The sequence below is a fragment of the Dinoponera quadriceps genome, unplaced genomic scaffold (assembly GCF_001313825.1).
Source record: "Dinoponera quadriceps isolate SergipeBrazil2010 unplaced genomic scaffold, ASM131382v1 scaffold628, whole genome shotgun sequence".
Lineage (NCBI taxonomy): Eukaryota > Metazoa > Arthropoda > Insecta > Hymenoptera > Formicidae > Dinoponera > Dinoponera quadriceps.
Genome location: NW_014554836.1, coordinates 1,631,530 through 1,658,570, shown reverse-complemented (window position 1 = coordinate 1,658,570; position 27,041 = coordinate 1,631,530). Strand labels below are relative to the sequence as shown.

At 44.9% G+C, this 27,041-nt stretch overlaps 2 protein-coding genes across 4 annotated transcripts; both read right to left on the bottom strand.

Annotated features, from left to right (window-relative positions):
- Window positions 1–48: 48 nt before the first annotated feature.
- Window positions 49–12,022, bottom strand: LOC106742306 (delta-1-pyrroline-5-carboxylate dehydrogenase, mitochondrial). Its single transcript, XM_014615138.1, has 7 exons — window positions 11,546–12,022; window positions 4,776–4,989; window positions 4,040–4,468; window positions 3,418–3,828; window positions 3,181–3,359; window positions 2,921–3,109; window positions 49–2,407 (listed from the first exon to the last, which is right to left on the bottom strand). Exons 1-7 carry the CDS (start codon window positions 11,593–11,595, stop codon window positions 2,173–2,175), a joined length of 1,707 nt encoding a protein of 568 aa, XP_014470624.1. The 5' UTR covers window positions 11,596–12,022; the 3' UTR covers window positions 49–2,172.
- Window positions 12,023–15,550: 3,528 nt separating this feature from the next.
- Window positions 15,551–25,733, bottom strand: LOC106742313 (CDK5 regulatory subunit-associated protein 1-like). Of its 3 annotated transcripts, XM_014615154.1 has the most exons (15): window positions 25,564–25,733; window positions 24,914–25,227; window positions 24,569–24,811; window positions 24,285–24,492; window positions 23,723–24,043; window positions 22,988–23,309; window positions 22,703–22,852; window positions 22,238–22,408; window positions 20,319–20,547; window positions 19,814–20,219; window positions 18,648–19,082; window positions 18,111–18,579; window positions 17,405–18,040; window positions 17,071–17,217; window positions 15,551–16,227 (listed from the first exon to the last, which is right to left on the bottom strand). In XM_014615154.1, the coding sequence occupies exons 2-15, from the start codon at window positions 25,209–25,211 to the stop codon at window positions 16,030–16,032; spliced, it is 4,233 nt and encodes a 1,410-aa protein (XP_014470640.1). In that variant the 5' UTR covers window positions 25,212–25,227; window positions 25,564–25,733; the 3' UTR covers window positions 15,551–16,029. The 3 variants fall into 3 exon arrangements, with proteins under 3 accessions (XP_014470640.1, XP_014470638.1, XP_014470639.1); XM_014615152.1 differs by lacking the exons at window positions 22,238–22,408; window positions 22,703–22,852; window positions 22,988–23,309; ... (3 more) ...; window positions 24,914–25,227; window positions 25,564–25,733 and adding an exon at window positions 21,530–21,875; XM_014615153.1 differs by lacking the exons at window positions 15,551–16,227; window positions 17,071–17,217; window positions 17,405–18,040; ... (3 more) ...; window positions 20,319–20,547; window positions 25,564–25,733 and adding an exon at window positions 25,453–25,557 and having other exon boundaries at window positions 22,190–22,408.
- Window positions 25,734–27,041: the final 1,308 nt, after the last annotated feature.

Here is a 27,041-nt window from a genome sequence, read left to right as displayed (position 1 = left end):
GGGGGGGGGGGGGGGGAACCCATCATCGGATGTACATCGATGGATATATTTCGCGTCAGAGAAAACAGAGCCCAAGCTGGAGCTTTATTTCGTTCTCGTTAACAATGTTCCGCTCTATTCTGCCGATATCGAGGACACTTGTTGACGAACGACACAGTACCGGATGTGTATGTATATAATTATATATATTATATATTTGATATATATAATTATATCATTATATCATTATGTATAATTAATACAATAATTAATTAATATACACAGCATGAAAGCAAACTATACAAGTATACTTTACCGAACGAGTAAACTACACTAGTATATTTCACTAAAAATATTGTATTAAAAATTGTAATAATTATAGATAACACATATTTCGTGTATAATTATAAAATTCATATATATATATATATATATTTCCACGAGATTAGGTACCGTACGGAAAAGAACACATCGCCCTCTCCTCGTTCCTCCTCGATCGCCTGATGCGACATTTACCTGAGTTATAAAAGTATTGTGTTGATAGGGGGGGGGGGAGAAAGGAAGAGAGAGGGGGAGAGAGAATACATCGCGGTACGCGGCGCAGAGATCACACGTCCCCGAAATGCACGGTAATACTTTGGTAATACACTGGCGGCGAACAGTTAAGATCGTGCGTGTACGACTGCGGGGAGAGAGAAGCGAAATCCCGCTGTCGGAACAGAAGCGCAGTCGCGAATGCGTAAATATTCGCGACAATATTCACAAGTTCGTAATATGAAGGGAAAAATTCAACGCTGAACGTTCTCGTTACGGAAATAAACTATGAGAATATGAAAAAAAATTATCGCACCATTGTTCTTTAATTAATGTTCCCGTTAGAAAATATTTTATACGTAATCATGCTAAGTTACGTATGAAATTTGTCCATATATAATTATTTAACACTAATTATATATAATTATGTACGATTAGATGCGATTAGATATAATTATCTGATCTACTATTGTTGAAATTTTTTCTCTATGTATGCCGAAAGATCTCAATAGTATACCAGTAATTTTTTCGTATTCTTATAGTTTATTAACAAAATAATTTATAAGTAAAATGATAAAATAAATAATATATATAGTAAAATATGAAAGTGTATAAAACACACGAATAGGAAACTACGAGGGAATTTTGATCACCGAGAAATAAACGTGCGTTTATATGTGTCCTCCGAATGAGTTTCATAACATTTTCAAACTGCTGTCATTTTTACACGTTTCACGATTCTGCTCAGACCACAACCATGACCTTCCTCCTTCTTCTCTCACCGTGACTTTTGACGCAGCTCTCGGAACGCCGTGTGTGTGCGTGTGTATGTGTGTGTGTATGTGTATGTGTTCGCCGCCAGACGCTGTCAACGGAACGTTCGAAGGCGGCTAAAACGTTACTTGCTGCGACCTGCGAGCTTGAGAACTTTTTTTCCTGCCTCACCCCCTTCCGGCAAGTCCCATCTAAAAATCTAGTCCTGTCTCTATTGTGCATCGCGCTGCGCTCGCGAGCTCACTGCGCTCTATATCCTTTTCTTTCTCTGCTTTCCTATCGAGGGAATTCCTCCTACGCGAAGCACACGAAATCGTTCTCTCGTTTCTTGCTTTTCTTCTTCTCTCATTGAACGCTGAATTAACTGAAGGCCTCGCCGTCTCACGGTAAGCGACACTTCTCAACTTCTCGCTCCGTTATCACGCCCGATGCAATCGCAAAATCTGCTCTTTAAGTTATCCAACGGGATGTGATGGGGACATAAATTTAGGACATCGCAGCTCGTGAGAGAGACCGAGGCCGCTTTTACTCAGGTGAGGTTTCCGCCGAGATTTCACGTCGTTGCCGTTACCGAAATTTTCACTCGCTGCGATTTCTTAGTCGCAAGTTATGCGATGTGCAAATTAAAAAAACAAAGGAAAGGAAAACCGTTCGAACGCGAACATCATCTACGTCCTAATTTTCTGTTACTCGTAATTTAACTCGATAAATTCTCACTTCTTTCTTAGATTTACGATAAATTTGCGAACGCACGCACGCACGCGATTCCGTACGATACCTCACTTGAGTAACGGCGCGTTCGTATCCCCGCCAGAGTCGAATAATGCAGCGAGGTACGGTGACGCCGCGCCGTCGGCGTCTCCTCCGATAATCGACGGTGACGGTTTACGATCTCATGTACGGATAATCGTATTCCCGCAGAGGCACGAAGGTCTCCTTGATGGACTGCGGGGACGCCCAGCGGATAGCGTAGTGCGGCCCACCGGCTTTGTCGTTTGTGCCCGACTTCCGACCGCCGCCGAACGGTTGCTGCCCGACCACCGACCCGGTGGACTTGTCGTTCACGTAGAAGTTGCCGGCAGTGTACTTCAGGTCCTCGAGCGCCTTCTTCAACCACTTCCTGTGACACACACGTACAATAAATAAAAATAATTCATATATATATAAGAAGTAATTTATAAATTATATAATAAGTATTTTAAGATACATAATATGAAATACAATACATAGATACAATATATTAAATGAAATTAACATTAGATTGTTAATAATGCGTAAAATTCTTTTAAAATAAATATATATACAGGGTAGATGCAAGATGTCCCATCAAAAGTAAAATATCTCGAAAAGTATTCACCTTTCGATTATCTTATCCCAGTACTTTTATACGTAGAATGAACAGAGAAATCGGTTTACGGTAAAAAATAAAAAAAAAACAAAAAAACTATGCAATCCCGTTGTGAAAAAAAATAAAGTTGACCTTAAAACGACCTTGAATTATTGGCTCCAACGAAGTTAAGATCACCGAAGTATGCCTCCGAACCCTACAACTTTTGTCTGTAACATTTCCTTCTATCTTGCTTGATTTTTTACTTCAATTTAGGCGACTCAATTTAAATGCCGCTGAACTTACTCATCTTGCGCGAATATCGCGCCGGTCAGGGCGTACGGCGTGGACGTCTCCACCAGCTTCATAGTTTCCTCCAGGTCGCAGTCCTTGTAGACGTACACCGTCAGCACTGGGCCGAAGATCTCCTCGACCATGAGCTTCTCCTTCGGGTCTGTGGTCTGTATGATCGTGGGCTGGATGAAATAGCCGCACCTGGAAGAAGACAGCCGACAACAGAATGAGGCGTGCCGTTGCGCGCTAACGATAATCGCGACGAAACGTACGAGTCGTCGTAGTCGCCGCCGCCGATCACCTCCATCTTCGGCGACTTCTTCGCGTACTCGATGTAGCCTACGATTCGTTTGAACGCGATGGCGTCGATCACGGCGCCGGTGAACACAGTGAAGTCGCGAACGTCGCCGACGGTGAGCTTCTCCCGTAACTCCAACAGGCCGTTCTTCACCTGAAACGACGGCCGATCCGTCAGACACGGCCACGACACTCGGCCGAAGACGACTCACCTCGCACCACAGTGACTCTGGCACGTACATCCGGCTGCAGGCGGAGCACTTCTGCCCGCTGTACTCGAACGCGCTCCTGATCGTCCCGTACACCACCGACTCCGTGTCGGCGCTCGAGTGGACGAAGTGGTAGTTCTTGCCGCCGCATTCGCCGATCATCTTCGGGTAGTTCCTGTACTTGTTCAGGTTCTGGCCGACCTGCGTCCAGAGGCGGTTGAACGTCGGCACCGAGCCGGTGAAGTTGAGGGCGGCCAGGTAGGGCGAGGACGTGATGGTGTCGCCGAACACCGGCCCCTCGCAGGGCACGAAGTTCACCACGCCGGGCGGCACGCCCGCCTCCCGGCAGATCTTGAAGATCCACCAGTTGGACAGCAACGCTGTGTCGGACGGCTTCCACAGCACGGCGTTGCCCTGCAATCACAGGGTAAAATGTAAAGCGAACTCACAAATATCTCAGCTCTCAATTGGCCGATATTTGTCTCATAGCACGAGCTGTTGGACGATACTTCAACGTCTCAATTAGATTAATTAATTTCTTAATTACGCGCGAGGGACGGATAGTACTCGAGATAATCGGATGTCGATAACGTTAAGCGGCTGCGAGGAGGGAACCAACACGAACCATCATAGCGGGCGTGTAGCTGAGATTGCCGCCGATGGCGGTGAAGTTGAAGGGCGACACCGCCGCGACGAAGCCGTCCATGCCGCGGTACCTCAACGAGTTGCAGGTATGCTCCGGCGAGATCGGTTGGTATTTGATGCTCTCCTTCGCGAAGTACGCGTGCATCTTGAAGAAGTCGATCAGCTCGGCCGCACTGTCGATCTCCGCTTGAATCACGGTCTTGCTCTGGCCGAGCATGGTGGCGGCGTTCAGCTGTTGCCGGTACTTGGTCGACATGAGCTTCGCTATCCTCAGCCACATCTCAAGCCGCTTCTCGATCGGCGTCTTCTCCCACTCCCGTTGGGCCTTCACGGCGACGTCGATCGCCTTCTTCACCAGCTCCGGCGTCGCCCAGTGGTACTTGGCGATCTTGCACTCGTAGTTGTGCGGCTGCAAAGTCAACGATTACGATCCATTAATCGAGTGTCCAGGCTCTGTTCAGCCTGTTGTCTCTGTACACATCAGATATCGGTAAGAAGGCCGCGATTCAATCGACACGGGTGTCTAGAGACCGTCCGAAGAGGTAAAACGTTCCATGGGTCTCTTCATGACGTCTTTTAGACACCCACGTTGTTGGAGAACACTCTTGAGCTTTCGAACAGGCGAGAACCGTGAGAGTTTCCTCGTGATTATCATCTGTCCCGAGATGTACCGGGGAGAAACACACCGCAAACTATATTTTAACGCCACGACTTACCATGACTTGATACTTGCACAGGTCGGTCTTGATCTCCTCGTTCCCGATCACCAACGGTATCTCCTCGCACTCGTTGCTCATGGTGTCCAAGGCCTTCTCCAACTCCGCCCGCTCCGGGCTGCCCTTCTTGTAGCCGAGAATGGGTTCATTCTTCAACGGGAACTCCGGCGGGCACGGCACCGGCACGATCGATGCCAGACACCTGGTGCCGACTCTGCCGAAGAGAAGATAATGAATTGATACGCGAGACGAAGATTGCACAGCCGCATGTCACCCGAGAGAGTAATATTTATCATTGTTGATATCTATTTCTGCAGAATAACCGGTCGTGATCGTTTAAAACGCTTGGATCGATCTTTTAAAATAACCACCCACTCGAAATGTACATACTTCTCGAGATATTTTACTTTCAATTCTGATACTTTTTTTAGTACAAAATATGAAATATCTCGTAAAGTATTAATTTCTCGATAACATCGTTTAGCACTCTTCTTCACATGTTGAGTGAGAAATGATAATAGAAATGTATAATGTTACTAATAATTGGTATTTATTGGCTTTCACTAAGCTCTAATTCGATCGACGATTAACTCGGCGTAATTGACCAACCGTATTGATCAATTCAGCTAATTGGCCAATTCGATCGGTCACTGGTGGTGAGAGTCACCTTCACGCCCGTTTCAGTCGAGGTTGATTAAACATTAACCCGAGTTAAAATTTTTGTCTCATATTCTGAGCTCTCACTTGTCGATAAAAGTGCTTTAAACATGGCTTCTCAGCCTAAGGTGGTTTCCTAAGTCACTGTTTTTAGAGGCACTTTTACCAATAAAAGCGAGTTCTCAGAAAGCAGGCCTTTGTCTGAAGAGAATTTCAACTCAGGTTTAATCGACGTTGACGGGAACGGGCATTAGTTATTAACCGATTCAATAATTGGCTCTTACTTCATCCCTGTTGCGAGCAAGCTAACGCTACACTGCAGAAGAAATTGTTACGTCCAATTGAATATTTGCTAAGGAGTATCGGAGTAACCTATTTCATCCGGATTAACTAAGTAGCTAATATTTACTTAAACGTAACAATTTTTTTCTTTCTGGCGTACGAAAAGAAAAATAGTGAGCGTCAAATAGATCCACCTAGTATCCGCTATCGTCTCTGACGACGTTCGCCGTCTCTCTACAGGTCTCTCGTTAATTCCCCAGCCCGATAACGAGCAAGATTTATCTATCGGCCCTCAAGAGCGGTCTTCGTTGTAATCTTGTAAATATTTATCCGCCATTCACGGTGAAGTGTCCCGAGTCAACAGTTTTATCGGAAACATCAAATATACATCGGCGAGAGCGAGTTGCTGCGCGCAGGTTGACGTTGCTCTGACGTTGCTCTTAAGAAAATGTTGTCGGTCATTTATTTAATCGCGCGCTCCCGGCGCGAAATATTGTGCGTGGCACGAGATAAGGCGGAGGATCCTGTTGAGGCATCGCGTCCGCCACGCGCCGACGAGAAGAATCATCGCGCGGGGGGATATTTAGATTAAAAGGTGAAATACCGCTCGAATTAATCGACGAATTTCTTGCGCGTGCGAATGTGAAACGAATCGCGACAGGCCGTAAGATGGACGTGCGGGAAAGCCGGCATTACGCATGGCGGTATTACGTAACTCCCCTGCTCCCGGCCTGATCCTCATTAGCGGGATTATCGGCTCTTAATCGACGTGTAAACGATTGTTACGCGTTGTTGTATCAGATGTTAATTGGGTCACCGTGCAGATCGCGATCTCGTAATGCCGCGTAGTGCCTCATGCCAGCCGATTATCCGCGAGATATATCTTTCCCGATCGTTGATCTCGTCGAGTAACCACTTCGAGATACGAATATAATTGCATCGTTAATTGTTAATTTCGTGCTCGCGCGAGAAAGAGCGGCCGCGACCTAAGTGTCTCTCACCAGAGTTTATATTTAATCCAATGTTATATTTAAAATCATCTTGAGACGCCCGCAAGATGCCAGAGTGCTGTTTTGTTGACTAAATATAATAATTGGGTGTCGTGTATTAATGATGCAATATCGTAAAATCGTATTTTAATCGTAATATAGAGAAAAAGGTGGTATTGTTGCTCCCCCATTTATATTTTGTACAACAACTTTGTATATATATATATATATATATATATTATATATATATATATATATATATATATATAATAATCATATAATATTATAATAATTGAATGTTACACACAATATATTTTACTTTTAAATGCAATAAAATATAACATTGGACTATATGTGAATAACGGTTTTAGCTCGATGTAAAGTTCAAGGAAAATCGTTGGTCGTCTGACGAGAACGATCAATTACTTCTTAACAGAGGATTAACGGAAGCTCACCACGGAAACTGGCGATAACACCGGTGGATAACAATTCATCAACGATAGACATAATCTAGTAATATACGGTCGTAAAATTATATTCAACATTACTCACGCTAAGCGACCGATAATGACAGTGACGAAGGATATGTTTTACGTAATAATGTTATAAAAATAAATAATGTTGTAAAAAACGTGGAAGTAAACGTAATATCGCCGAACCGTTATCGCCAGCATTGTCGTCGCTGTAGGAATTGAATCATGCTCGGAACGAGTGCAGTCGTGGAATACATTTGGACAAAACAAGGACAAATCACCTGCGAATATCTAATCGGGCTATCGCCGATAGACATTGATCTCTTCGAAAGAATCACCTTAAAATGACAAAGTCAGCCATTCTGCCAAGGCTTTTACTGACATTGCAGAATGGCTTTGAGGCTCGCGCAACGACTTCGTCGTCGTTGCTTACTCGATTTTCCTTTCGCGATCCCGGAGAGTAGAGACGAGATAACCGTGAACTAGAAAGCGACAGGGGTATCCCTCGTAAAATTGATCGAGAGCATCGACGCGAGCCGAAGGAGGAGAGAGAACCCGTTTGCAGAACGCGCGTCGTCGTCGCGCGACTCTAACCAATCGATGAAGGCTTCCCTTCTCTATTCGTAGCGCATAGCGACATTGCGAGGCAACGGGGAAACCGGCCGTTGTTATCATCATTTCGACCATCCCGGTAAACATCGGGCAACGGCAACATTCCCGAATCGACATGTGCGATAAGTTCAATTTGAATTCCAGTGAAATAATTTATCCCTACTATGCACAAACTGTCCTTAAGTCAAACTAACTAGCACCGACATTTCGACTCGGGTTACGCCAGTGTTATGATTTCTCACTGTTACATATTCACGACTCACACCCCTGTATATGTGTGTATGTATGTTAGCTCTCATCGGCCTTTTTTTTTTTAATTATACATCTAATATAGATTATATTTATAATTTTTCATTCGACATAATGTGAGTGCAATACAATGCATGTCGGGCATAATAACCAGTTACATCGTCGAATGGGAAGTTACAACATCGGCGTAACATTATCGTTATTACCGGACGTTCACTGGAATTACTCCTCGAGTAACGCGGCCACCATGAGGAACAAAATCACGTCGCGATGTGAGATTACGAGTCGGCGCTGATTATTCGTTATTATCAAACTGAACCCGGTCTGCTGATCTGTTCTCCCTCTCTGTCGGTCCGTGAAAAAGCAACGGACCACGGGAAGAGAGGTCGGCCGACCGCAAAACACATTGCGGAATCCAGCTCCGTGGTCGGGCGAGGACAAAGACGCGAGAAAATGCTTGCGTAATCGCCCGGCTTCCGTGTCGATTTTGTTTCTCCCCGTTTCTCCCTCGGTTCTCACCGAACCGGCTCAATTTCGCCCCGTCAATTCTCCCGTCCCATTCCCCCTTCCCCGTCTAGGTCAAGATACAAAAGAACCCATGCAAAAAGCTCTATTCAGCCTCAGACCCCCGAGGTCGATACGAACCCCTTTCGCCTCTCGAGATACTCCCGACGAAACAATTGACAATTTTTTTTCCATCTCGGACGTGTGAATATTCCGACGCACTCTCGTCACCATTGTCTGTTTATAGCACGCGTAAGTCGGTGTAAGATCTTTTTTTGAATAAGATCGAAGCGGTACACTCGAAACTACCCAGCCAACACGACCTTCCGAAAGACGTCCGGAGGAGCGTGAAGAAATTATTTTTACGATCGCACTCATTTGATTTTATTTTAATGTAGTTTTGAAAACCGTTTGGAAAGAAACTCGCAATTTTTTCCAATTTCTCAACAGATCTTTTCGGCTTCTTTCCCATCGCTCCGATCGCGCGTCCCGTTGGAAATTCTATTGATTCAGCTTTTTTTTTTCTATGTACCGTGTTATTCCTGTATTCAGTATTAAATTATTTTCCTCGCAGGATTTGTCACCGAGTACAATGAAGCAGATTCTAATCTACTATGAAAAAGTAGGACGCCTTTAAAATGTTTTCTTTAGAAACTCGTGCTATCTGGCTATCTATTATTTTTTATTTCTCCAATTAACTCACACGTTGCACGGTAAACAACAAACACTCGCGCTTCGAAAGGTCGCATCCGCAAAGAGTTCGAACAATGGGCTTTCACCCGAGAGAGAAAAAGATAATCGACGTTGCCGGCGCGTCCAGTTTTCAAATATACACGAAGAACCGCCCGTCGAGAGAGTTCTCAGAAGGTTTAAAGTGGCAGAAAATTGCGAGTCTGAATGGGAAACCTTTGCGAGTTGGCTCAGATTCGCTTCAAAGTGTCGGGACATCTCGGAGAGCAACAAAATATCACGAGTTCTCGAGAACGAGGTGCAATCGGCGTCATATACATTCGTATCATTCCCCGGAGGGAAAATTGCACGATTTTCAGCCTGATAATAACTCATAAGGGTGAAAATCGCATAACCATAGAGCGTCTTTAACACAAGCTTTCAAAACTATAATTATTATTATTATTAATATACATTAAAATAACTATATAAATTATAATGGTAGAGCAATAATGGCTATAATTGCAACAATTTTGATCTTGCGTGCAAATGTGTGAGGCCGAAAATCGTGTAATTTTTTACCCAGGGGGTGATACAGCATGTGCGACGTCGACCTTACGCAAGAACCGGCGCGTTCGATAGGTCAACGACGGTGCAAACCGACCGACGCTCGCCCGCGTTTCGATTAACATTTTAACGGCCGCTCACACAACATGCGTGTGATAGCCTGAACAACTGTTACTGTCCGCTCACACAACATGTATGATACTACCGCCGAAGAAAATATTGCCGGCCCCTGGCGACATTTGACTGCGTAGATGTGCGGCCGTTAAAGTGTTGATAAGAAAAAAAAAGGGAGGGAAACAAAAAAATCGTAGCAAACAACGGCAGCCGGACGAGATCGAAAGCAAGACACTCCGTCAAGCCGATCAGCCGAGGCGGGTTGGGTTACATCACGACCTCATGACATCATCGCGCTCGGAGACGCCACGTAAAAGCCGGGCTTCTTTTTCCCCGATATTATTTCGGCTGGCACGACGAAAGATACTGCCGACGACGACACGTTACGAGAACCGGTCAAATTGCATCACGAGGAGCCCGAATTTGCGGACCTTTCGCGAAGCACGAGTAAACAAACACAGGACGAGTGGCCCAGGCAGGGCGAAAAATCATGACGACGTCGAGCTAACGAGAATGTGACGACCATGGGAACTCGTTTTTTTTTTTTTTTTTTTGAGAAGTCCAGAAGGAATATAAATTTTTGTGAAATATATCCAAGTCTTCTTATTAATTGGTTTATTCGCTAAGAATGAAATTTTACCTCGACGTATTGAAATAAACGTTGATTTCTGTGAAACAAACCTCATATTTCACAAATCCATTTTTAAGCTTTTTTTTTCTCAATGTAATCACAACGCAATGTACCAAAATATGTCTATCTGGGACGATTCGACCATTCTCTCACTGTTCTGAAAAAAGGATTCGGTAATCACCAAGATTTGATCAAAACAGTTTCAGCAAAACTTTTTCGTTACTGCTACCAAATCATTTAATATACTACCACTATATTTATAGTACCATATATTATACACAGTGTGTGATCCTAAAATGATTTACAATAACCAAAGAATTGAGTTAAAACCATTTTAACCAAAGCTCGTGCTCTGAACTCTTGTCGACGAAAGTGCCTTTAAAAGTGGCTCGGGAATCGTATGATTGAGTGTGACAAACCACACTTGAAGCACTTTTATCGATAAGAAAAATTCCGAATACGGGCTTGGACTACTTGATCGTCACCGAATCCATTTTTCGACGCATTCCCGAATTCCCGCTCCATCTGGCGCGCCAAGCGAGACAGAGAGTCACGATGACCTCGAAACGACCGTAAAAGCTCATCCTCGCCCACGAATCGTCACTCTCTGGCTTCGATGCGATCACGAGATTTCCCGTCCTTCCCATCTGGGCTCTGTTCGTTCGCCACGCGTCGCCGGACGATGACGATCGTGACAACGTCGGCGATGCGTACCGGGGAACGCAGCTACCACGACGACGAAGAGCGTATCGAGCAGCGGCGTTGAGCGACATGGTCCGCGGAGCCGCGACTCTCTTTTCGTTCGCGAAACACGAGAGAGAAAGGAGATCCGGACGCGAAATCCGTCGCCGTTGAAGGCGAGAGTCGCGCGCGCGGTGCCATATGATCGATATCGTCGCCCGGACGACAACGTCGTCGGCCGGAAGAGTCGACCGGCGGAGAAGAGGAGAGGTGGCCGAAAACGAACGTCGCGCTGCTTCGGCACGGCGTGTCGCGCGTCGTGTCCCCCGGACACTTACTCACTTTTGGGTGCTCGCCAGCAGATTCGCCTGACGGCAAACCAGGCCCAACATCTTTCGACGACGGGAACGTGTTGCGGGACGTGACGGAGACAGACGACGGGCGGTTAGGCAAAAACAAAAAGAGAGAGACAGACTGACAGACGACAGAGGTAGAGACAGAGATGACAGAGAGACTCGGTGGTAAAGGATGTCGTCGGCGACGACCCTTCGGGGCTTCTGCCGCGCGATCCGCAGATTCGGCTGGCTGACACCGGGGTTCGCCTCGCACGGGGCAGGACACTGTTGTGCTGTAATCCGCCACCAGGTTCGACCTCGATTCCCGCTTTCTCGCTCTCTCTCTCTCTCCCTCTTTCTCGGGCGTTCACGCACTCACGGCCTCCGCACGATGCTGCGGATTGCCGAAACTGCGAAACACGGGCCGATGCCGACCGCCGTACCCGTTCTCGCGTCGGCTGAATGCTCACGAGTCGCGCGCCGCGCGCTCCCATGCTTCCCCACCTTGCGCGGAAACGCCCAGGGACGTAGCTAGTCGGGAGCGCGGCTACCTGGCCGACCATGCGCGGACCGCCGATGAGAAGAGAGCTTCCTCGCGTCCGCCGTGCGGAATTTTTAGTTGAAAAATGACACCACGCGTCACCTCTTCGCACACGATCCTGCGAAGAGAATTTATTCGTTACTGGTGAGTAACGCGCGCATCCTCCTGAAACGTTGGAGACAGAGAAATGCGACTTTTAATTAGAGCTCTGTAATTAGAAATGTGATTTGTTACTCTTCAGTTGGAGCATTAAATGAGCTTCTCAAGAATTTTTCAGAATTTCGAAACTTGCACCGTGTATAGATTTAAATATGACGTAATATGACGTAATATATAACTTTATATATTTATATATAACCATATATAAACTTATCTATATATATTTATACATATTGGAAACGTCTTGGAACGTAATCTTGTTTGATAAATATTAAATTTATCAGTGGCTCCCTTGATGCGCCACTGAAAATACGGCACTGTACAACTACCTCGAGTAGCAAAATAATTAATACAATGCAATGGGTAAGAAAAGAGGAGAGTGAGAGCTTTTGAATAAAGCTCTGTAATTAAATGCTGATTTTGATCTTTAACAACAAAATAATTAAGACAATGCGGTGGATGAAGAAAATATGCGAGCTCACAATTCAATGTCCGTAATTAGAAATTGACCTCTTATTCTTGAGTAACAAATTAATTAATACGATGCAACGGATAAAGAAAAGGGACAGCGAAAGCTTGTAATTGAAGCTCTGTAATTATGAGTCGATTTGTTAATCTCGAATAATAAAATAATTAAGACGATGCAGCGGATAAAGGAAGCGTTCGCACGGCCCTAGCATCTCTCTCTTTCTCTCGTTCCCAGAACAATTTTAAAAATCGCTGAAAAGCGTCCCGTTCAGCACACAGTGAGAGAGAAAACGGCACACTTTTTCGCGTAAATTATTTTCAACGGTGTCGTCAGGTGTGCCAGGAACGCCTCCGTTACACGCTGCACCCGCGAATCTCTCGATTCGGACCTCTCCTCTTCATCGGTATGCAAGTTTATTGTTTCAAGCCGTGTCTCTTGAAAATGTCAATTCATCGTTTCAAGCATTACTTGTCTGTACACAATTCGCTTGTACTCGGTCGCGGGAGCGCTCTTTCCAGACCGTCGGAGACAATTTGTGCGACACGGGGGAGGGGGGGGGATGGAGGGCATCAAATTGATATCGTATCAGGCGCCCTCGCCTCGCATCCATTACGACGGTATAAAACGATTCGCCCGCGGCCGGATTAGTCTAATCGAAATCAATGACGGTCGACCGGCCAACGCAAACGTATGTACAACATTATCCTCCCACACGGCGTATTCGTGTGTGTATATGTGTGTGTTTATATGTATGGAAAGAACCGGTGGGAGGACTCGCTCTCCTCCGAGACTGTCGATTGCCGTCGACCATCCTTTCGCGAGAGCGGTCTAATTATATTTCATTTTTCCCCTCGTCGGGAAGCCTCTCGTCGGCCAAGCCGAGCCGTTGGAATGCCTGACGCGCTCCTCGACTCGTTGCAATAATATCTACACACCGGATACAGTATCGCAGCGGAACAGCAACCGAAATGTCGAACGCGAAATATGAATGCCGGATCGACCGTAACAGGGGATCGTTACGCAATCGAGAGCTCTCACTGACGGCGCACGTCAGCGGGCGGAATGTCTCTCCACCGTTCGAGACGGAAGCCAAAATCGCCAACGGGAAGTCACGTTACGCCACTTGCCTTCTCCGAGCGTTCACTTGGAAGATCGGAACGAGAGAGAGCGGAGGATGAAGTTGTAATGTGTAAACGAGTGAACGCTAAACGCATGTGTGTCAATAGCGATTGACAGCGGGAACTCGTCTTGAATCAGTCGAATCTAATCGGATCGATCGTTTGAAATTCGTCTCAGATACTCGCGAGATACTCAGGTTTTCAATTCCAAGTTAGATCCGAGCTTTCCAGTTGAATCGTATGCTTATCATTAAAATGTCGCTTTGCATCGCACTCTTCTTCATCTTTCTTTTCAGGTGAAACTTTCACATCTAACTCGGAATTCAAATTCGAGTATCTCATCGGAAACAAGTAATTCAAGTAACAATCATTAATATCAGTCTAACTTCCGGCCCGCGTACTTCACATGAGGCGAGTTTCCAGCATTAGTATAGGCTTAAGAGACCGCGATGGAGATGTAAAATAGCATAAAGATACACCTAATTTACAGCATAAAAGCGGAAAGATAGAAAACAAAGTACGCGTTACATAATCATCGGTAATTATGATGTAAGTAATTTTCAAGTGTACAGCCGAGCAGGGGCATCGGCTAACGCGTGCGTCGTCGAAGCGTATCGAAGCGTTGCTTCAATGAGCGACGGTGTGCAGAGAGAATCGATTTACATATTAACGCGAACGACGAGGCGTTCAGCTTCAACGCGAGCTGTGCCTCTCGTCAAACACGCTTGTCAACGTTCTGAGGCGTCGCGTACATGCCGTGCTCGCCACGCGTCGTTATCCTTTCTAATGCGCGAAGTACAATGAATTGCAATAGGAAAAGAAAAGGAGAGACGTCGCCAGTCGGTGTGTGTCTTGCAATAAAGCTCGCTGACGCTCGTCGGACGGAACGGCTGAGATGCATTATGTAAAAGGTGGATCTATTTTCGCGCGGAGTGTCGCGTCGCCGTGATGTGTGCGCAGATATATATTAGGAGAGCGCAAAAGTTTCGATTCTTTGGGACTATGCGAAAATAAAGCAGGCAGCACTTGCGAGAGAAAGACCGAGGCTCTTGCGTGCACCTGATACCACTCTCTCACGAATTTGTGAGACGAATATGTTAACGACGCCTCAAGATGAGGATTTAAGCCGTGAGAATTTGACTAATCACAGTCAAATGTGAGAAGAATAATCGATTGGGATCAATTTCCTACGGCTTGAGGCTCTTATATCTTAAATTCTTATTGTAGACATCGCTTTAAGCGTGTATACAAGTTTTAGGTCCGTATTTGCTTTTATCGATAAAAGTGCTTTAAACGCGGCTTCTTGGCCAATCAGGTTCCTTAGCCACTGTTAGAGGCACTTTCGCCGATAAGAGAAAATTCAAGATACAAAGCCTTAGTCCTTTTTTCGCAGGCTTTCGCCTTATTTTCATACAGACAAAAAGAGAACCTTTGCACACATATCATATATTTGTATGTTGTGTGTCAGGATTGGGTAAAGTAACTTAAAAGTTAATTATGAGACTATACATATATAAATCTAACTATTCTTCTTCTAAACTATATGTATTGTGTGTGTGTGTGTGTGTGTGTGTGTGTGTGTGTGTGTGCGTGCGTGCGTGCGTGCGTGCGTGCGTGCGTGCGTGCGTGCGTGCGTGCGTGCGTGCGTGCGTGCGTGCGTGCGTGTGTGTGTGTGTGTGGCGCGTGCGTGCGTTAGTTTCGCATAATTCAATTTTAATTTTAATAAGTTAATTTTAATTCAACTTTTAATTAGTTAATTTTTGTTTAGGTTAATGTTTACTTAACTAAATTAATTGTATAAGCCATTGCCAAGCCTCTAACTTAACTTCAAAAAAGAAGTTAGTTTACCCTATTACATATGTATACATATATGTACATATATGTGACTATGTACATACAAATATATCAGGTGTATGTAAAAGATTTTGTGTTGCTGTGCGAGTTTTCGCTTTATCTTCTATATATATATATGCGCTGGATGGATGGATGGATACCGCGAGTTTCCGTGAGAAACGGAACTCCTACGTCCTCGGATCACCAGGAACGTTCTCGCTCCGAGCTCGTCGTCCGTCGGACTCACGTCGATACATGCACCGATAGTCGATCCTTCCGCGAGTAGGATCATCTGCGCTGTTGAGTCGCGCGAAGGACCCAACGAGCTCTTTTTCAACAGGCACAATAATTTCCTCCGACGGAACGGATTCCTAATTTTCCTCCTGTTGCATCTGTAGTTCGCGTAACAACTGCGCTCGCTGCTTCTCTAATTCATCCTCGGAGAGTTCGTGATGCTCATTGGTCTCGGTGACGGAGCCTTCGCTGTGGACTGACGCCCGTCTGTGCTTCTCGTCCTTCCGCTTCCTCTCCGGCGACTCCTCCGAAGACGGAAGTCGTGAATGCGAGCGCTGCCGAAAAGAAACGGGCGTTTGGTGAATTTAAGGATCCAGATCGGCGAACCCTCCGCGATTCTCGTGGTGAAGGACTCCGAGTCGAAGTAGAAATTGAAACGCCTGGTCTAAGTATTTGGCGAATTTCGTGCCAGTTTGATTAAGTAGGTTTTAACTTTAAATGCCGTATTTTTAGTGGCGCATCAAGGGAGCTTTATAAATTTACTATTTATCAAGCAAATAAAAAATAATATTTTCGTGTTTGTAAAAAATGTATATTTTATACATACATATATATATTAAATATTATTATAAATTATAAGCTTTCTACCACTATATTTTCGAAACGAAACGATAATTCTGAAATTTCTTTACAATTAAATAAAAAATTTAAACAATATTTATAATCCGGAAATTCTATTGAAGCTCAGGCATTTTTGACTGCAAGGGAAATGGACTGCAAGCTATATTATCGTATTGTTCACAGGCAAATATTGTGTAGTTAACTGAATTTTGTTTAATATTTTCTTCATTAAAAACCATAGTGAAAAATAGCTCTGGATTAGTCTTTAATATTACGGTAATTTTTCAAACTTTCATCTTATATACAAATATGCCAAATATTTTTTTCAAAAGAAGAAATTTAATGCTAATGAGGTTGCTTGCTTGCGTAAAAATATATAATTAGTTACAAGTTCATAATTAAATATCTCGGGAACGATACGATGAAGATTAGTGAAGTTTCCTTTACACACTGTTAATTCAATTAACTTTCGTATCATGTACATATTACGGATTTATCTTATGTTTGGCCAAATGCTAGAATCTCCTTAAGTGACGTCATGTGTCATTAATACTTACAGAATGACTACGGCCTCGCTTCTTCTTGTTCTTCTTCCTCTTGGACTTCCTCGTCTCTGACTCGGAACTGTCGGATTTACTTGGGATGCTGGGCGAGCGCGACTTGTGTCGCTTCTTCCTCAGACCTTTCTCACTGCTTTCCGATTCCTGTTCGACGGAAACACACAGACGTTACGTGAATGTTCGAAGCGACGACTATTGGTCGCAATCAATGCAACTTCCGTTTGATAAATGCTTCCTCTGCTCTGATATCTCGAATACTTTCAAGGTGGCCACGGTTATATATTCACCTTTTGTATCAGCGCGAAAAATGGCCGTACCAGGCGATACTCACGCTGTGTGACCGCGACCGCGACTTGCGCTTCAACTTCTTCGCCTTCTTCTTCTTGCTCCTGATATGGTGGTGGCTGCAGCTCTCCTCGAGCTCGTGCTGGTACTCCTTGAATATTCGTATCCGCTCGCTCTCCAACGTGATCGCCTTGAAGTCTTGCTCCTCCTCGATCTTGGGCCTCACGTCTTCCCACGTCATTTGGTAGTCCACGTTGAGCGTCTTCAGCAGACTCTTGAAGCCAGTCTCCAGCCTTTTGAACTTCCTCGTCTCCTCTTTCACGCGTTCCTTCTCACGCGCCTCGGCCTTCTCGAGCAGCAGATTGTACGTCAGCTTCACGTTACCTGCGTCCAAGGTGGCCGACTTCCTGTCCTCGCACACGACCGTGGCGAACTCCTCGAAGGTCGTGTTCACCTGCACCTCGAAGTTCTTGTCCTTCAGTATCTCGCGGATGATCTTCTTCTCGTCGTGAAAGCGCGACTTCAGGTCCTCCACGTAGAACTTGAAGAGGTCCAAAGGAGTCGAGCCTGACTGGCCAAGCATAGCTGAGAACCTGAGATCAGCGGACAGCATGGGGTACAACTCCACCCACAGCGACATCGACGTGAGCTTGCCCTGCTCGTGGAGCTCGTCGAGTAAATACTGAAACACACGGCAATTAGAGACACGAAGATAAAGAAAAGATCCCGCGCCGGACGCGTTGATTACTCACGATGAAAGCGTCCCGGTTCTTCCTCTCCTGCCGTTTTCTGCGCTTCTTCTCGCGCTCCCTTTCCTCCTCCTCGTCCTTCTCCAACTGGCGAATGTGGTTCTCGAACACCAACAGGGCGTCTTCCTTGTCCATCTCCAGCAGGTCCGCGTCCTCGGCGAACGCGGAGTGCTGCAGCAGTAATGCCTGCGCCTCTTGCCACGTGGTGCGGTAAGTCACGTCGGTCATGGTGTCCAAGACCTGGGCCAGCCGTTTGGTGTTCCTCTTCTTCAGTTGCTTCGCCTCCTCCTTCTCGCGCTTCGCCAGATTGAAGATCACGTCCTCGTAGATGTCCCGGCGATCTGAGTCGCCGACCGCTCGCCAGACCTCCAGATTGCCGAACATCTCCTCGCACTTGTAATACTTGGTCGTGCTCATCATCTTCTCGTTCTCCAACAAGAACTGCTCCAGATCCTCCTTAGCCTTTTTCAGTCTGTGAAAGAGGAAGAGAGATGAGCAATGTGTCGGGTTTTATACGACGACGAGTTTAACGAGACTCACCTGAGTCTCTCTTGCTCGCGTTCCTCCTTCAGCTTCTGCGTTTTGTACGAGTTGAACGCCTGTTTACGCTCGTTCAGCTTCTTCATCTGCGGATACCTGGGGTCGTTTTGAATCAACTTTACCGCCTGCTCCCAGGTGGCGTTCGACGGCACGTCCCGCTCCCTCAGCAGTTCCTTGAACGCCTCGACCGCCTCCTTCTTGTCCTTGAACTGCATCTTCGGTTCAGGCGTGCTGGTACGGCTGTCGTTGGCCGAGCCCTTCGCAGAGTTGCTGTCCTCGTCCGGCTTCGCCGGTGGCGTCGGGATGTTGATAGCAGCGAGAGTGGCTGCCATCGCCTGCTCGATCGCGGACTTTCCGCCCGGCTCTGGTGTGCTAGTCTGCGATATCGTCGAGACATTCGGCGACATATGTTGCATCCCAACGGACGACATGTTGCTGAAAGCGTAGAAGAGCCGTTAGGCAAGCTTACAAGATCCTCAAGAAAATAGAGCCTACTATGGTTTTTGTAAAAGAAATATATAAATTATACATTTTATTTATTATGAATCCATCTGCCTTCGGCTTTGGATAGCTTCCGGCTTGATATATTTACCTCTTCGCTTAAAATTTTACATTTGCGAAATCCGCTCAATCTCACTACCTTCTGTCCCTAAATAAAATTACACTTTCCTGTCTGATCTTTGTACTTCCAATTCAACTTCTCCGTGTCGCCGCTAATTTATACTTGCACAACATAACGAGACCGACCATGGTCTGTTCTTTTTAGCTGATTTTTTTCTTTTTAGTAATTGACGCACACTGGAATGTGAGAATCTCGCACGTACGCTTCATGCGCTTTCAACGTGTATACACATTTCTAGTCTAAGAAATTTACATACACACTGAAATGTATATACAAGATTACCACGCTTCGGCGTGTGTAAATTTTCCGAGCTAGCGCAGCCAGCTCAGCTAAAAGAAACGAACAGGAAAATACAGTTTACTTCACTCTCTGACTTACTACACCACTTCAGGAAGTTCTTCAAAAAGGGGGAGGAGCAGACCTTCTACAGTTCTAAAACAGGTCTTTTCGTATTCCCACGAAAGAGAGAAAGAGTAAAGGAAAAAAAAAAAAATAAACAAAAAAAGAGAGCTGCGATCTCTCCGTCTCGCCGAGATTTACTCACGAATTCGTGGCGCTGGCGACGACGGCCGCAGCGGCGGCGGCGGCCTCCTCGGCCAGGATCCGCGTCTTGAGTTCCTCCAGTTCCGGCGGGATCGTCCACCTGGACTCCTTGCTGGTCACGTTGTGATAATACACCTTGCCGTTCTCCAGCTTGTACTCCTTCCACGGGCACTGCGACAGCAGCAGCTCGCTCGCGGTCTTCAGCTCGTCCGGCTTCTCCCACAGCGACTGCTTCGTCACGCTGTTGTAATAATAGGTCCTGCCGTCAGGCGCTTTGTGCTCCGACCAGTCGGTCTTTTTCTCAGTCGTCGGCGCGGACATCGTCGTCGCGGGCTCGCTGCTGCCGCCGCTGCTGCTGATGGGCGAGGGTGGAGGCATCCCCGGCCCCGTTATCTGCGGCGACGCGGCTGTAAGAGAGAAGAACGAACGAAGAGTGATCACTCGGGCGATCAGTGCGGTCGCTGATGCGGTGTGCTTGACAGGTACACTTAGCCATGGATATTAACCTATGACTCCAGCCTCTGGAGGAGGTGCCGCGGTGATAGGGAAGGTAAAACCTGGCGGAGGTATGGAAAACTGAGGCGGCATTATGCCCGGAGGACCCGGCGGTAAACTAGGAGGGGGAATGAAGGGTGCCGCGGGCATAATGGGTGGCACAAAGCTAGATGCGAGGTTCGGCGTGGCCGATGGAAATCCTGTCACGGCGGCGGGTGGCGGGATACCGTCGTTCGAGGCCTGGTAATAACGTGGAACGCAACAATGGTCAGTCAGTGTGTGAAGTGGTGGCTCGGAAGCGAGCTTGAGAAGCGACGCGCCAATGTAACCTCGTGACCCCCGCGTCCAGCTCGGAGAGGAAGAAAGAGAGAGCTGGAAAGGACGGTCCTCTTGATCCTCGCAAGTTTCAGCCCGGATCTATACTATAGGCGAGCCTTCAGTCTGGGTCTACGATAGGTGTGGTAAGCTCTTAGCCTTTTGCTCTCTCGGTGTTGCAACGGATATACTATCATTGAGGGAGCATTTCGACGCTTCCTCGAGAAACAGGCGAGATTCAAGCAGCTGCAGCTAACTCGTCGAAAGTGACCGAGATCGAAAGCCAAAGAGATGATTTTAAAGATCGAAGTCCCTATCGTAGATCCAGGCTTACCTATGCGGTAAACAAAACGAGGACGAAGAGGAGCCCCGGTCAGACACTCTGCGTGCTCTCCGAGTGGCGCGAATTGTTAAATTATCATCGTCGCTGCATTAAAGGATCGCTTCGAAGCGGAGAAATTAATAATCTCCAAGAGTCCACAGCGTCCTCGACTGAGACGGACTCGAGTCTTTCCGAAAAGAGGGGCTGAGATCCCGATCGAATTCGTCTTCGCGACCGAACGTGTGTCCGGGTCGTTCTTGTTTTACCGACGAAGTTCTCCCCGTCGTGCCTTCGAGACCTCCGAAACTCCCGGTAGGATGGCACTTGGCTGGAAGGTTAAGTTAGGTTAAAATCGCGTCTCGGAAAATCGGTGCGATCTCGGCGTGAACCTGGCGGGCAGCACCTCCTCCGGGCAGACGCGGGCAGTCGTGGGCGAACGGAATTCGATCGGTTTCTGGGACGACCCGGATGACCCGGACGCATCTCAGTCGGGGACGTGGTCTTGGAGAAAGAAAGAGAGAGAGAGAGATGTTACATCAAAATTACAGACGGCGCTTATAGATTATTAACGCTCGATCTACATGCCATTTGTATAGAGAAAACTCGCCGAGTGGGAACTCTGCCAAACGAAATTTGAGCACACACGAGAGAGATCGGCACGCCGATCACGATTCTATCGCTCGTAAACACGGTCCGATCCGCGACTCATAACCCGCGCGCGCCCCGTCAACGCTTACTCCAGCTCACTCGCGAACGCACTGAGGCGGCGCTCGAACGTTCGCCTCGTAATGGAAGCGACTAAACACCCGGTCGGTAACGCAGATATCTGCGCTACCCGGGGACACGGGTTGAGTTCGGGAGTCTTATGGAGTCTCTATGGATTCTTCCAGGACTGGGTAGCAACTAGTTACTCATACGAGTTAATTTTAACTTGGATAAAAATAAAAATTATCTCATCCAACCCTGGATTTATCCAATTAAAAATATGCACCAATTAGCCCAATCACTGATCGCCGAAGTATTGCGTTAATCATTAATCGCTTTGCTCCCCTGATTGCAAGTACAATTTGAACTGCGCTTGATTTTTCTTTTTTTAGAGAATCAAACTCATCGAAGACAGAATATTAAGACAATATTTGGTTATTATTTAACAATTACATGTCGGCAGTAAGCGGTCAAATTTGTTCGCAGATTCGTCTAATATTCTGGTAATGTAGCTAATTAACGATACAATAGCGACAGACCTTACTTCTCTAACGAGTACTCGCTAATCGAAGAATGATACAGAGGCGCTGCCTGCAAGGTTTGCGAGTTGGCGTTTTCGATTCGCACGACGACGTAATCGCCGGCCTGTATCTCCCTCGTCGAGTTCGAATGTCGATTGATCGGTATGACCGCCGGTGGTAGCAAGACCCTCACGTTACCGTCGTTCCTGCTCTGCAGATTCTTAATATTCCTGCTTTCCTGTCGGTAGAAAATATTTCGCTGTGAAGTCCATTTTTTCACTATTCATCATTATAAAAAAAAAAGAAAAAAACAAAAAAAAATAAACAGTAACAGAAGCATAATGTAAAAATTAGAACTTGTAGAAATTATTAGAATTAATGTTATTTAAAGACAATTACACTTTCACCATTCATTATTATTGTTATTATGAAGCAATATTAATTAATGTAAAGAATCAGAATTTCTAAAACCTATTGGAAATAATAACAGCAATAGTAATAAAAGTGTATAATTATTAAGAAGAATGTTTACGCCTTCCACGAGAACGAGTTGATGCTGTCCGATCTGCGCTTTGTTTAATTTCTCCATCTCTCTTCTGTGCAATGTTATCATGCGAGTCAGACGTTCCGCCTTCACGTGCGACTCAACGTCGTCCTTGTATCGCCGGTGGGCCGTAGTTTTCTGGGAGAGGGAAAAGAAAAAGGAAGTTCGTGCTAAGTCACACGTGAAATTTGTTAAAATACGTTGAATTTGGTGTGAACACGCGAGAGAGAGAGAGAGAGAGAGAGAGAGAGAGAAAGAGAAAAAAAAATGTACCTCGCGCATGCTGTAGGCGAACAGAAAGGCGGAATTGTACTTGACTTGATCTATCAGCGACAACGTGTCCTGAAATTCCTCCTCGGTCTCGCCGCAGAAGCCGGCGATGAAGTCGCTGGAGAGGTAGACGTTGGGTAGAATGTCGCGTATGTTGTGCACCAGGTCCAGATACGCTTCCCTGGTGTAACCCCGTCGCATCCTGTCCAAGACCACGGAGTTGCCGCTCTGGGCGGGCAAGTGAATCTGCTTGCAGATGTTCGGCCTCTCGGCGATCAGGTGCAGCACCTCGTTGGGGAAATCCTTGGGATGCGGCGATGTGAATCTACAAATGCAACAGTTTCAGTCATTATTCTGGGCAATCGTTTAACATTGGGAGCCTAAATACATGAACACTTGACGATATAATATGTGCTGAGAAATATGAGAATGAAAAGTAAAATATCTCGAAAAGTATCCTCTCTTCGACGACCTTACCCTGGTACTTTTATATACAGAATGAACAGAGAAATCGATCTGCGTTGGAAAAACTACACGATTCCTTTGAAGAAAATGAAGTTGACCTTGAAATGACCTTGAATTATTGACTATAGGCGATGTTAACGTGACCAACTTGAACCCTCCTCCAAGCTCTACAACTTTTGTCCGAAACATTTCTCAATTTGCTTAATTTTCCATAGAAATTTAAGCTTCTAAAGTGACTTATTCTGTGTATAGCGCGATAATCAACGTGCACACCTGATTCTCATCTCCGGATCGACCAAGGAGACCTTGTCCAGGAGATCACAGAACCTCAAGCCGCCCTTCTTATTTTTGTAGACCGTCTTGAAGCCCTTGGCAAGGTGAGTCTCGGTGCCGGCGGGTACGACGAATTCCGAGTGAGACAAATCCCTGTAGCTGTTCACGTTCTGCCCCAACAGAGTGACGTCCTTTACACCTTGATCCGACAAATGTCGCACCTCGTCGAGTATACTCGAGATCGGCCGAGATCTCTCTCGACCTCTTGTGAATGGCACGATACAGTAAGTGCACATGTTGTCGCAACCTCTCATTATGGAACTGCGAATCACAAGTGCGCGGTCACATAAAAGTTCCTTTGATTAAATCTATTTATAAACACACATTTAAAAATGTTAATAAAAAATATATATAATATATATAATAAGAAATATAATAAGATACAGCACACACACACACACACACACACACACACACACACATAATAACACATTATTGATAAAAATCATATATATATAATGTTTTATCCATAATATATACAATGTATGTATATATATATTACACATATGCTCCAATAGAGTCCTGGTTGAGCCTGACTGGCGTGACGTCCGCGTATGTCTCATCAAAGGACAGCACAACATTGATAGCTGTTTCGCTGTCTGTCACCGCTAAGAGTCTCGGTAAATCCTTGTAACTATCAGGGCCTGCTATCACATCCACGAGCTTCCCCTTATCTAATATTTTGGCCTTCAAACGTTCGGCCATACATCCTGGTGCAAGAAAGAATTTGAACTCACAGGAATCAAGGATTCGATTGAGAGCAAGTGTCTCGTTAGTAAAACCCACCTAGGAGGCCAATCTTCATAGGCGCACCAGATTTCTTCTTCTTCTTCTTCCTAATGCTATTCAAGTGGTCGAGTTTGTTCCATACCTTCTGCTCAGCATTGTCTCTGATGGAACAGGTAACGAGCAATATGATATCAGCGTCTTCTATGTCATTTGTGTGTCGGTAGCCACGGGCTTTCAGTATCGACCATATTATCTCTGTGTCGTTCACATTCATCTGGCAACCATAAATTTCAAAGTATACTGAAAAAGAAAACAAGACAATAACAGTTGTAAAGCATAAAAATTTAATCAACTATGTATATCACATACACACAAACACATATACACGAATATCTAGAATACCTTTTTGATTTTCTCCACGAATGTCCTGCACATATGGAATAGGCTCTTCAGTAACAGGAATATCGATACTGGATGGCTCTATGAAATGCCTCAACGAAGGTCCGTCTCTGATTAAATTTCTTGTTGGTCTTTGGTCAACAGAAGCTCTTTCTGTCACACTTGTATTAGTCGTAGCAGCATGTGGAAGCATAAAAGTTCTGTGAATCGCACGACATATTTGAAAATGACAAGTATTTACGTATTTTTGCTGCTTGAGAAAATTCCTGATGCAGATGCCGTAATACATTCCTCTCGACATGGTTTCAGATTCGAATCTGAAAGTAAAATCTTTTATCAGGAGAGGTGAAATTTTGGCAAAATTAATTTGTTAATAATTTTATAAACTTTCGAACATGTTAATTTTCTTCTTTTTCGTTAAACATTAGTGGATAATTCCAAAATTAGGTTAGGAAAATTAAGCAAAGCCATTCAATTCATATACTTTTAATTAAGATTATATACATAAAAATTTGCACTAAGAACGAAAGAAGAAGATTTACAGATTTGAAGTCCGTCAAGTTGATATTAAAACGACTGATGTTGTCAAAAGATATGACCAAATCAATGAAAAATAGCAGGTACATCAATAAATTATGATACTTATGACTTACTGTTTCCCCCGAAATATCTTAAGTAAATTTCTATTCGTTAGAAAATAATTTCGTATTTTATTCGTTATTACGTAATTTATTCGTTGTCGAATAAAGCAAAATTACGGATCCTCTGACCCGTCGTTGAGTGTACTACTTGACAGGAAGAAAATAGGCTGGCCTGTCGTTGACTCGTACGATTTCTCGACGGAGGAGACGGCGCCTCGTAGCGGAGACTTTGGAACTAGAGGAAGGCAAATGTGGTTCCGAAGTCTCCGATACGAACCGCCACTTTCATCGCCGAGAAATCGAGCACGTAGTACGAGTCAACGACAAATCAAACGCGCCGTTATTTTCAATTTCTTTTGCTTTCACGTGGAACAACATAACAACAGGCGAGCGGATCGTCTTATTTTGTAGAATCCCGACTCAATGCCGAATCGGGCAGCTTTTTATCATCGAGTAATACGATTCAACGACGAATCGAATCAATTTTTACTTTTCAGTAGTACGATTCAATGGGAGCTGGGACGAATCCTTTCACTTCTCTTGCTTTTTCTCTTTGACGAGAACTCGAAATCTACTTATCCAAAGGTGGAAGAATGAAATGTATCCAAAAAGAATAGAAAAAGGTAACGAATAATACGAAACGACACGATAATTACTGCTCTCAATTCGTTTATTCACTTCGTCGAGACGTATTTATCGTTTTACCTAAAATATAAACGTAAAAACGGGATAGTCGCGCTCCAATGTATGAATTTCGTCTATAATAATAATATTATTATCACTAATATACACGCCTTACGTATGTATGTACATAATCCCGTATAATATATACAACGATGCACGTGCTATTATCATTATAATAGGTATTGTGAAAAAATAGCAATTAACATTTACTAATACCCTAATAAATAATATGCTAAGGGAGACATGTTTAATACAGTTCTCACATCCGTCCCTCGTATTCGTGATTACAAAAATCAGGATGTCGATATACGATTTGGAAAGAAATATTATCACATTTTTCGTCTTTTTTGCTTTTCCCGCGTTATAATATCGTTCTTTTCGTTTCATTTCCCCGAGGAATATAACGAAGAGAGCCAATTCGTTTCTTTCCCGGCCACGAAATTCAAATACCGCGAGTATTCTGCGACGACGCTTGAAATCTTGCGAAACCTCGCCGGTTGGTGAACCCGGGAAAAAAATTTCTCACATATAATTACGTATAGAATATTACCATATATAAAAATATATAATTATACTAATAAATATGTATTTATATATAATCATATATATAACTATATCACCACTTCATATATAATTATATATATATATATATTATATATATTTTTATATATAGACTATATTCTATATATGACGCCATATATAGAGTTATATCTAATTATATATAAATATATATTGAAAATTTTTTTCCCGGAAAGTGCGTAAAATTCGCCCTCGACAGATTCGCGGTATGTTATCCGGGCTGATGT

What these genes read in the sequence shown, in the direction of transcription:
- LOC106742306 (XM_014615138.1), bottom strand. Translation starts at nt 11,595, where the DNA reads ATGTTGGGCCTGGTTTGCCGTCAGGCGAATCTGCTGGCGAGCACCCAA. An exon ending in GCTACACGCCCGCTATGATG is followed by an intron (nt 3,829 to 4,039) that starts GTTCGTGTTGGT and finishes CTGTGATTGCAG; the next exon opens with GGCAACGCCGTGCTGTGGAA. An exon ending in GCGATATTCGCGCAAGATGA is followed by an intron (nt 2,408 to 2,920) that starts GTAAGTTCAGCG and finishes TGTGTGTCACAG; the next exon opens with GAAGTGGTTGAAGAAGGCGC.
- LOC106742313 (XM_014615154.1), bottom strand. Translation starts at nt 25,211, where the DNA reads ATGTCGAGAGGAATGTATTACGGCATCTGCATCAGGAATTTTCTCAAG. An exon ending in GACTCTATTGGAGCATATGT is followed by an intron (nt 24,044 to 24,284) that starts GTAATATATATA and finishes TGTGATTCGCAG; the next exon opens with TTCCATAATGAGAGGTTGCG. An exon ending in TCGCCTACAGCATGCGCGAG is followed by an intron (nt 22,853 to 22,987) that starts GTACATTTTTTT and finishes TCCCTCTCCCAG; the next exon opens with AAAACTACGGCCCACCGGCG.